This window comes from Tachysurus fulvidraco, chromosome 20, assembly GCF_022655615.1.
Source record: "Tachysurus fulvidraco isolate hzauxx_2018 chromosome 20, HZAU_PFXX_2.0, whole genome shotgun sequence".
Taxonomy (NCBI): Eukaryota; Metazoa; Chordata; class Actinopteri; order Siluriformes; family Bagridae; genus Tachysurus; species Tachysurus fulvidraco.
In genome coordinates this window covers 16,355,935-16,367,536 of record NC_062537.1, presented here as the reverse complement: position 1 = coordinate 16,367,536, position 11,602 = coordinate 16,355,935, and the positions used below count along the sequence as shown (strand labels likewise).

The 11,602-nt window shown below is 38.8% G+C and overlaps 2 protein-coding genes across 5 annotated transcripts in view; both read left to right on the top strand.

Moving 5' to 3' along the window:
* The first annotated feature begins 2,591 nt into the window (after positions 1-2,591).
* npffr1l1 (neuropeptide FF receptor 1 like 1) lies at positions 2,592-9,265 on the top strand. 2 transcript variants are annotated; one of them, XM_047804466.1, is made up of 5 exons: positions 2,592-2,775; positions 4,705-4,769; positions 4,892-5,170; positions 5,631-5,730; positions 7,192-9,265. In XM_047804466.1, the coding sequence occupies exons 1-5, from the start codon at positions 2,714-2,716 to the stop codon at positions 7,970-7,972; spliced, it is 1,287 nt and encodes a 428-aa protein (XP_047660422.1). In that variant the 5' UTR covers positions 2,592-2,713; the 3' UTR covers positions 7,973-9,265. The 2 variants fall into 2 exon arrangements, with proteins under 2 accessions (XP_047660422.1, XP_026996807.1); XM_027141006.2 differs by lacking the exon at positions 4,705-4,769 and having other exon boundaries at positions 2,641-2,775.
* Positions 9,266-10,828: 1,563 nt separating this feature from the next.
* Positions 10,829-11,602, top strand: part of LOC113639248 (bone morphogenetic protein 1-like) — a 28,951-nt gene continuing 28,177 nt past the window's right edge. For 2 of the 3 annotated variants that reach the window (XM_047805288.1, XM_027140987.2), the window contains exon 1: positions 10,829-11,099. In XM_047805288.1, the coding sequence (XP_047661244.1) occupies positions 10,958-11,099 (142 nt within the window). In that variant the 5' untranslated portion in view covers positions 10,829-10,957. The remainder of the gene's footprint in view (positions 11,100-11,602) is intronic. The other variant, XM_027140986.2, reaches the window with a different exon arrangement.

Here is an 11,602-nt window from a genome sequence, read left to right as displayed (position 1 = left end):
TTATCTATCTATCTATCTATCTATCTATCTATCTATCTATCTATCTATCTATTTATTTATTTAATTTTTTTAAATAAAAAATGAATTATATACAAAAATTTTACTTAAAAATATTATTTTTTCTGCTGCCTTTATATCACACACACCTATGCTCAATATGTACCTTTTCATACCTTATAACGCTTTTTTTTAAGTTAAACATTAAAATGTCTCACCTTCATAGTAATAATACCAATATCCTTCACCTTATAGTTTGTACACATACATGATGCATGTACTGCAATTATATTACAACATAAAACGAATGAACTGTGTTCTAGTGACATCTAGTGGTCGAATATACGAACTACAGCTTTATAATTACTTAAGATAAGATAAGATAAGATAAGATAAGATAAGATAAGATAAGATAAGATAAGATAAGTAAGGTAAGAAAATGAAAATATATAAAAATAATAGAGACATAATATAATATATAGTATATACAAAACAAAAATGTATAAAAAGAAACCATGAGTAAGTAGTTACACTAACAGACATATTGCACATAGGTAATATTGCACATTTTACAAGAATTTCTGTTATTGCACATGTTTAAAATACTTAGTTACTTTGTTATTGTTCGTTATTACAGTCATAGCAGTGTGTAATATGGTGACTGGTTCACTTGGGAGCAGATTTGATTGTAAAGTCTAATAGCAGCAGGGAGAAAAGACTGTCTGTATCGCTCCTTCAGACACTTAGATGTAACAGTCTGTCACTGAAGGAGCTGCTCAGGGGGTGAGAGTCGTTCTCCAGCAATGATAACAGTTTTGCTACCATCCTATTTTCTCCCACCTCCTGTACAGTTTCCAGAGGAATCCCCAGGACTGAGCTGGCCTTCCTGATCAGCTTGTCCAGTCTCTTTCTTTCTGCAGTAGAGATGCTGCTGCACCAGCATACCACACCATAGAATATGGCTGAGACCACCACAGAGTCAAAAACGGTTTTCAGTAGCTCTCCCTGCACTCCAAAAGACCTTAGTCTCCTCAGCAGAAAGAGTCTGCTCTGCCCATTCTTGTAGATTGCTTCAGTGTTGTCTGTCCAGTCCAGTTTGCTGTTCAGATGAACACCCAGGTATTTGTAAGTGTCTACTCTCACAAAGTCCTTTCCCTGAATGTTCACTGGTGGTTCACTGGTTTGCCTACGGAAATCCACCACCAGTTCTTCGGTTTTCCCCGCATTTAACTGGAGGCAGCCTCGTTGGCACCAGTCCACAAAGTTCTGGATCAGTCCTCTGTACTCCCTGCCATCATCATCTGTGATCAGACCGACGATAACAGAGTCATCAAAGAACTTCTGTAGGTGACAGATTGCTGAGCTGAACATGAAGTCTGCAGTGTAGATGGTAAAGAGGAACAGGCCTCACTGTTACAGCAGCAAAAGTAAGAAAATGCAAATATATAAAAATCATAAAAACCATGTCAGACTCACGGTCACGAGTCCTAACATACTGTGGTCAGTCTGTGAGGTAGTCCAATATCCAAGCACACAGATGATGGTCCACTCCCATGTACACCATCTTAAAAGCACTGGAGAAGTCAAAAAACATGACTCTCACTGTGCTCCCAGCCTTTTTCAGGTGCGAAATAGCCCGATTTAGGAGGAAGATGACAGCGTCTTCCATTCCAATGCCAACTTGGTAGGCAAACTGAAGTGGATCCATTGATGGCCTCACCAGAGGTCGCAGATGAGTTAGCACCAGCCTCTCCAATGTCTTCATCAGATGCGAAGTCAGTGCTACTGGTCGGTAGTCCCCAAGGTCTTTTGGACCCGACGTCTTTGGTACAGGTACCACCCAGGATGTTTTCCATAGCTGTGGCACCTTACCCAGCTTCAGGCTCAGGTCAAACATGTACAGCAATATGCCACACAGCTGGTCTGCACAGGTCTTAAGGAGCCTGGAGCTGATGCTGTCTGGGCCTGCAGCCTTCCTCACTTCCTGAGCTCCGTTCTCATCTGGGCTTCTGTAAGGGGCAGTGTGTATTGGTTGGAGTGGGGGCTGGAGGGAATTGGAAGTTAGGTGTGTTGTGTGTAGGCTGTGAGCTGATAGCAGTGCAGAGAGAGGTGGGGCTGGAACAGCTTGCTAAGGAAGCAGAGGAGGGGTTGTTGCCGCAGAAGGGACTGTACAGTAATATGCCAGTTCCACATTTATTTAATAAAAACATATATATTTTTTTCTCTATTGACTTTGAGAATTTGTTTTAGGTCACGTGAGATATTGTGCTTCTAACAATACAAGTGATTACGTCACAGTCCTATAATAAACCTAGTATTGTGCTTCATTGCAAAGAATAATATGAATTGAAACCCTGTTATTGTATGAATGACAGGAAGGTGTGATGTGGTCTGGAATACAGCTAAATTAATGAGCTAACGCATTATTATAAGTGCATTCATATAGTCAAGCATTGACCTGAGCTGTTGTACAAAAAGCTTAAATAAAATAAAAGATCAATCAAAAACGTGCCATTATATTAGCAGGTATTTGCGTGTGTAAGTAGTGTGGTCATTAATGACGTGCAATTCTGGGGGCGCGGTTAGAGGACCAGTACAAAAAGTATAAACTGTTGCTGAAGACGTTTTATACCGCTGGCAAAACCGTCACGCGCCACTTTTGGCTCACGTCACACCACGTTTTCCAGGGTTCGTGGAGCTCGAGCGCAGGTTGAGAATGAATCATGAGCTGATCACAGAAACCGACTGCGCGAGACCGACGTGTTTACTCCACTGCACGTGAGATGGCATGTTAACCTGTGCTGTGTTGTGCTATATATAGTGTGTGTTTTACGTATTTGTATTTGTATTTGTGTGTGTGTTTGTGTGTGTGTGTGTGTGTGTGTGTGTGTGTGTGTGTGTGTGTGTGTGTGTGTGTGTGTGTTGTTGTTGTTGTTGCCCAATACTACTTCTACTAACAACAACAATAATTATTATTATAACCATTAATGCATGTAAAATATACATCATAGAATGTTTATAAACATATCTAATTACTTACTTGCTTAGTTCTGCATGCATATCTAGTTAGTTAGTAGTTAGTTAGCTCATTTTAAGGTTTTCAGAATGTTTTTTTCTATACAACCCTTTTTGAAATGGAAACCTTCTCATACTGTATAAGGCTTAACATAGACACTTAAAAAGGTTCTATCTCCTTATTACTAAGTTTAAATTTAAAAACCACGTGCCTCTATTTGGACGCATTTAATGTTTCCTTATAAGAGTTTCAGTCATGTTGTCAGTAGAATTTTTCATTATTTCATTGAAACATCCTTCATGAGCCTGCCAAAGTACAACCAATGCTGGAATTGGGAGCGCCAAAATCAAAACCAGTTGATTTTCAATCATGACTTTTGTTACACAGGGTTATAAAATCCAGGTTGTGTATCTCGTCATCCTTTAGCTTGTGCCCCTCCTCTCCTTGCTGCCATAGCAACATGTATCAGTGCTGATAGTGATGGCACTAACGTGGAACATTAATAGTATGTCCACTGTTGTTGAAGTGTCCTCTTACATACAGAGGCATTCGACAGAACCAGCCAGTCTTTTCATACACACCTGCTGCAATGGTGTATGAAGAGGGATACAAAGACAAAAGGATGATACTCTCGAGCCTGTTATTTTATAGAATACGATGATTGTTGATTGTAATTCTGTCCCATCGATGGGAGATGAGTGGAGGTTGCTGCATAAAAAGTATGTGGTCTCAGTATAATTATGGATCATTTTTAAGTTACAAATATAGACACAAGCCATGTTATTATGAGCACATGCGATTATACAATGTCTGAAAACGGACAGTTAAAGATTGGAAAAAGCATCAGATTCCAGATTCAGAAGACAAAAATGTTCTTTAGAGCTATGTTAAAGTAATTTTTTTTGTTATCTTGTATTATTTTATGTCACTCTGTGTTCTGTATAGCACCAGGGTGCCTCAGGGTTTGATGTGTTGTGAGATGCTTTTCTGCCTAGGTGTAAAGAGTGCTTATTTTGAGCTACCACAGCCTTCCTGTCAGGTTGAACCAATTTTTCTGTGCAATCCCTTGAGAAAATCCCAGATCAGCTGTCTCTGAAAATCCAAACCACCGTGCCTGACAAAATCACTGAGATCACATTTCTAATGTTTAATGACATGTCTGACCTGTAGCTTTCAGGATTTAATACATTTGTAGCTTATACATAATTGGCTAATTAAATAACTGTGTTAATGTGTAGGCATATATATTAAAGTGGCCATGAGGGTATAAATGATATATATTTTCAGCCACTGTTTTATTAGCAGGAACAAAAGTGATACATGAGCATCAGAGGAATTCTCTCTGTTGTACAAATCAGTGAAGTATTTATAATAGTCATTTATGACGGGGTATTCGGTCTTATCCAAATTTTTTAATCAGACCATCTTAATCTCCAATTAGCTGTCAAGTGTACCAATATTTTGGCTTGGCTCTAATAAAAGTCTCCATCCATAATAACCCTAGTCAGATGAGAATGAAGACCCTGCTTAATGACTTGCTAAGAAAATCCATGGTTTTTAAAAGTGTTTGTACTTTAATTTCCCCCTTTTTAAGAGTCATTAATCATTCTAACTACAAATATATTTTTACATTAAGCCACAAAAACCAGCATTTAAATAGCATTGACTAATATTGACTGTTTGCTTTACAGCTTATTACCACTGTGTGGCGCTACAGACAAGCAGAACCGCGTTTCCATCAAGAAAGTTGCATTATGTGCATTTCTTTTCCATCTCTCACATGGCAAAACAAATTAGTAGATAATTCGCTATTTATATATGAACATAGTCTCTCTAAGTCCAGGAAACACAACTTACTGTGTCTGTCTCTCTCATCAGTGATGAACCACTCCAATGTGAACAGGACGATGGATGTCTCCAACGTGACTCTGTTGCCATACTACATGCATTCAGCCGGAATGGCACTCAGTTACGTGCTGTTGTACACACTTGTTTGTGTGGTGTGTGTTGCGGGCAACTCGCTGGTGTGTGTGGTGGTCCTGACCAACAGGAACATGCGCTCTGTTACCAACCTCTTCATCCTCAACCTCGCCATCAGTGACCTGTTTGTAGGTGTGGTTTGTGTGCCGACCACTCTGATCGACAGCCTTATCTCAGGTGATCACCAGGATGTTGGTCCGTCTTTCTGTCTGTTTGTCTGTCTGTCTCTTGCTCTGCACAAGTTTTCAGTGGGGTTTAGGTCAGGAGATTGGGGTGGCCATGTCAGAATACCGATGTGGTCATTGAACCATTTCTGTGTGCATTTAGACATTGCTTTAGTTCACTGCTCTGCTTTTTTTTACCCTTTTAAGGGTTCAAAAATATCATATATCAAACATTTCTTGACCTCCTGCAGGATATACTTCACGTTTTCATTATTTGTAGATTTCTATTAAATACTATAAATACTCTCATTATATTATTATTAGTTTTCAGGGATATATGAATTTCTAACATTTCACAAGGATACAAAATTTATAAACACTTGTGGCTCTTACATAGTGTGTTTATTTGTATTTGTGTGTGTCCCTATGTGTGTGTACATATACTGTATGTGTGAGTCTCTGTGTGTGTGTAGGTTGGCCTTTCAGTCAGATGACCTGCACTCTCAGTAATCTCATCCAGGGAATGTCTGTCTCTGCGTCCGTCTTCACGCTCGTCACTATTGCAGTGGACAGGTAAAGACTCGCTCGGTAATAGACCATACAAGCTCTTCACTTCTAGCACTTAGTATGTGGTTAAAAACGTCCAGGGTAGAAGTTAGCAAGGTGATTTAATAACAGACCACATTTGCAGAAACAAAAACTATGTAGTGCTTTAATAGTGTATAGGACTCATTTGTATATTAGACATTATGTTGACTTTGTGAAATCCCAGTGCTGAGCTCATAAATGGAGAAATGTGACATTTGCTCTGTTAACAAATTTTACTTAAACATTTATTTTTAAGTGTATATAATCATATACAGTCAAACTTAAATCGATCATTTGTACATCATTTGTTTATATAATTAAATAAACATTCAATGTGTGTGACAAAGCCTGCTGGGAAGCTCAGCTCACACTCCTATGCAGGCTACTAACACCCAAACGCATCCTATATACCGTTTTACTTAATCTTTAACTGTAAAATAAATTTCACAAATCCCCATAATGTAGATTTCGTTTGCAAACATCACTGGATTTGGAGCTTAACCTCATTATGTAAGCGTGCATGATATTAGTTTTGGGTAATTATTCAGCCATAGAGCTTTTTAATTATTAAGTGTGCTTTCAGAATTTACAACATGCCCTTATTCAGAGCAACTTGCGTCTATTGAATTTATATAACTAAGCTGTTGAGGGTTAAGTGCCTCGTGTAAGGGCCCAGCAGTGACAGCTTGGGGGGATTTGAACTTATAACTTTCATTTCAGCAGTTTAACATCTTAAACATGGAACTTGCTCTCTAGCAACATAGCATATGTTTCTGAGTTGTGGTATGAATGAAACCCAATTCATTCTACTGACAATTCAAACAAGCTAATACTTATATGCCCTGGTGGCAGACAGGTTGGTTAATCAGTCAAATATCCAAATAAAAATATAAGGAATCTCCTAATATTCAACACCATTAAATCTTGAGGAGAACGGTCTACAACAGAAGGTTACACCAGGTTCCAGTCTCGTCAGCCAAGAACAGGAATCTGAGACTACAGTGGACACAGACTCACTGAAACTGGACCAGGCAACATTTTGGTAAGCTTGTCCTCACTGTAGCATCAGATCCCTGCTCACTGGTTAGTGAGTGTCTACTAATGTTATTATTTGTGCGTATATGCTTTTTCTATGAAGCAAAAGCTGTACTGGGAACACTTGTATGTTTTCTAATCACCTATTCATATGCAAATGTACATAATTCAGCATGACAGCAACCTGAATGAAAGCCAGATTAAGCACAAGCTTTCGCAAACAATGGGTTTGTGTGAGGTAAAGGAGAGTTGAACAGTGTTTGGAATAAATGATCACAAATGAGGATCAGGGTTAAAATCGTACACTATGGACTTGGTGGAATTAAAAAGCTTGTTGTGGTGTTGTTCAGTTTTATTGGTGTAATAAAAAAGGCCTATCTCATTCAAGGTTTTGTTCCTTTCTTTGTGCAGATATACAGGCATTGTTTACCCATTTCGCCACCGTTTGAGACCCGTCACTGCTCTCTTCGCCATCTTCTTTATCTGGCTTCTGGCTTTTGCCATCATTTTCCCTTCATCTGCAATGCTGACCGTCATCCAGCTGGACGACACATACATGGTGCATGAAAACAAGACTTATCCACTGTTCGTGTGCTTTGAGGACTGGCCTCGTTCTGGCATGAGGCGCATCTATACCACGGCCATATTTGTTCATGTCTACCTCCTCCCCCTGGTGCTAATCAGCATCATGTATGGCTGCATCGCCTTTAAGCTCTCAGGAAAACTGCGCCAGAACAGCAGGCGCCTAAAAGTGATAAAGATGCTGATCATGGTGGCCGTGTTGTTCATGGTGTTATGGCTTCCTCTGTGGACACTCATGCTGTTGACAGACTATCAGGAGCTGGATGTCAAGCAGATCGACTTCCTGAGCAGCTACTTGTTTCCTGTCGCACATTGGCTGGCGTTCTTCAACAGCGCCATCAACCCGATTGTCTATGGATTCTTCAACGAGAATTTCCAGCGAGGATTTCAGGCTGCTGTCTCCTGTCGACGGTATGATTCGCAGCCTCTTGCTTTGCATTGCAGACGATTCGCGAATAAAGTCTCAAACAATGCTGGAGGGCCGTCTGGAGGACAGAATAAAGTGAGATGTGTACCGACAGTACGGCTAAATCCAGTTTCATCTGTCTTGCTCGAAGACGTAAAGAAGCTGCCTGGGGTTAAACATGTAAACAGTGCATGGGTAGAGTGAATAAGGATGGTTGAAGAGCTTTTCATTTCCACTGAGTTCAATTCTCATGGCCATGTTAAGTACCATTACTGGAATGTGTTAGATGAGTTGTCAAGCTGACATTAGCATAAAAATCAGGAGTACAAATGACCCAGAAGGCACTGCAATCTAATGAGGTTTCATAAAAAAAAGCACAAAATTGCAGATATTTATTTATTTAATTTTTTTATAAGCAACTTTCTGTTAGAAATTCTAATAGCGGTGCAACTTTATGCAAAAAGATCTGAGACATTGTGTTTATCTGGTTGATTGAGGGTAGATTTTTGTTCATCTGGAAGCAGATGAAATTTTAAGTACAAAACAAAACAAAAAACATGTTAAGTTGCTTGCTTATATTAGGTAAGTAGCTGATTACTGACGATGCATCACATTTTTATTTTTATCATGTAAGCTTTGAAATGGCATTCTGACACTTCTGTAATGAGTATACTATATTTTACTACTTATTATATACAACAGTATACATTGTAAGGTTAAATATATTTCATCTATTTATTTCATTTGTAAACATTCCATGAATGAAAAAGGAAATGATTAAGTAAAAATTCTATAGATTTGCACTGTTTAAATCACATAGAGAATTACTTTTAGAAGCATATGCACTGGTGAGAGCATAGAACAGATCGATCTGATAAATTGGAGCGGGAAACATTATTAACTTTATAGTACCTCATTCTGTGCTTACGGATAATCGGTTATGTGTAATGTTTGGATTGTACGTCATGGCTCCAGTCCAAGATGGTGTTAATCACTTCCCTGTCCATCAGAGAGACGCTATTCAACCATGGGCATCTTTAAGCTTGTGTGTATGTGAAAGAGGGCAGTTGACTCTTTCCACTTCAAGGATGTAGTGAAGCAAGTACAAGCCATTACATTCCAGCACTGGGTAAAATATGTTTTTTACACTTTAAAATGTTATGCTTTGGCCCTTAATTTTACTGCACACTCATGTTCTGTATGTAAATATTTCACCTGTTGTATTGCTTGTATCTTATCTTATCTTATCTGTATAATAGTCTAACTGCTGTACCACTTGTTACCTAAATTTGGATTTATTCCAGCATATACAGCATGTTTATAGTATTTGCATGTGTATATATAAACTGTAACTGCTGTGTTGTATCAGCCGTGTTTTCCCCTTGTTTCTGTCTGCTGTCTCTCCCTGATGTTAATTGTTTGCTCCGCCCACTCATTGTTCAACATGGACTCTAATTACATTCCATCTCTTCCCCAGGTGTCTTGTCTTTGTCTCTAATCGTCTCTGCTTTGTGATTGGCTCCTGTCTACTATTTTTACTCTGTCTGTTCACTTCCCTGTTGTTGGTCGGTGTTTGTTGTTTGTGTTGGGTTCTCTGTTGAGTGTTGAGTGTTCTGCCTTGTGTTTGTCTACCTGTGTTTGCTCATTAAACGGATTACTAACTGCATTTGGATCCCTCTCGCCTTTGTCTCCCCGTGTCACACTGTGACAACTTTATTTGGATTTGTGAACCTTGCATATTAACTATTCTCAATCAAAATTTTTTTTAAACATCATGTATTTTATTATGCCTCCCAACCTCAGGGCTGGGGGTTTAATTCCCACCTCTGCCTGATCTCCCCTGTGCTTCAGGGGCCTCCTCCCGGCACTTTGGTTTCCTCACCGAGTCCAGAGATATGCAGTGTAGGCTAATTGCTAACTGTTAATCGTCCCTAGTGTACTGTATGTGTTAGTTGTTGAAGTTCCTATTTTCACTTAATTTATAACAATTGTGAAGAAACTTTTCTTTTTGATCAGCCCCTTGCTCAAGGCCCTTAACTAACACTGCTCCAGGGATGCTGTATCACGGCTGACCCTGATGGGCCCCTTGAGCAAGGCCCTTAACTCTCACTGTTCCAGGGATGCTGTATCACGGCTGACCCTGTGCTCTTACCCAAATTGCCAAAGTTATGATACTGTATGGGTAGAAAGAATTTCACGGTGCTATAATGTATACACGACAAAATAAAAGCTTCTATAAACAAACAAATTAGAGAGAGAGAGAATGTCAATAAAACTGTATTTGAAGATTTTATAGAAGTTAGTGAGGACCACACTATTGTTATTTAGTCTCAGATTCTTCTTTTCCCATGACTGTGTCTCATTAATGAAAATGTGATATTTGTGGTGTTTGTGATTGTACAGAATGAACAAGTGAAATAAACATATTCCTACAGAGCTGACATTTTGTTTTACTACCCATTAAGAGTAAACATTTCATACATTGACAACTTTTATCTCAACGTCTGAAAAATGATGCCATGTCTAACTCATTTTCCAAGTGGATTGTCATGTACAGTACGTAGCGTGCTTTAATCATCTTCTGTTACAGTTGGACTCTGATCCAGACACAAAAAGACAGTGCATGAACACTAAATGTGCTCTAAGCAGTAAAATACAAGTAAACTGTAAAGAATGGATGCAGTCATAAATTGGCATAGTGGGAGATATTGCACATACTTTACACAAAATTATTAACTTTTTCTAGCATGTAATAAAATAATAATGTGCAGTTGAAAAGTGTTAAGATTAAGATTGTGCACTGAACAATAACATACAAAAATAGTCAGAATAATTATTTCCCAGGACATTTAAGTGCAATAAGAAGAAAATAAATAGTTTAATGAAAGTGTTAAATCAATTATTATGAGTTAAATAAATGTTTTGGACTTGAACAAGCCAGTGGTATGCAAAATGTTTGTTGGTTAATGAAGTGAGGCACTGTGTGTGTGTGTGTGTGTGTGTGTGTGTGTGTGTGTGTGTGTGTGTGTGTCTGTGTGTGTGTGTCTGTGTCTGTGTGTGTGTGTGAGCCTGAAAAGCTTGCAATCTCTGAGTATGGCTCACTGCCCGGGTGTGTTTTAGAGACTCACTGGTCCAGAATAAAGACCCAGAAGAGAGCTAAGCTTGTGTTCTAATCCATTGCTTTTTTACATGCGGTCAAAACTCATCATGAAGTCCCAGTGGACATTTTTGCTCCTGCATGCTTGTTTATTGCTGGTTGCCGGCTTAGATTCGGAAGTTAAACATCATCCTGAAACCGATGAGGTCAACTACAGAGATCCGTGCAAGGCAGGTAAATAAATCACAAATATTCATATCTACATGCACTTGCTTTAAATAGTGCTTCACAGTTGTTTTGAGTGTCTCGCTTGGGAGTACTGCTAATTTATATTGCTTTGAAATCCTTTTCGAGTGCCAGGCTAAGATTTGAATACTTAGGTGGCTGAAATAAAAGAAAAAGGAACTTCTTTTCATGACATTAATTAAGTAGATGCCACAATGCATGAAAAAAGAAAAACCAAAACAAAACACTCCATTCAAGTGCTTCGAGAGAAACTTCTAAAGCATGGTTTTGCATGACTTTCTCTGACTTTTTATCTTCAAAAACTATTACCTCCTGTACCATTTTTATATATTCATGGACACAGGTTTACAATTGTAGGCATAGAATAATATAATATATTCATCCATTGGACTTCAGTAAGGTTTTTAATCCTGTTGAGGGTCACAGTGGACGTGGTTTAAGGCATGGAATCCAGGACATTGTACACACTCTCAAGAGGTGGGCAAAAACTG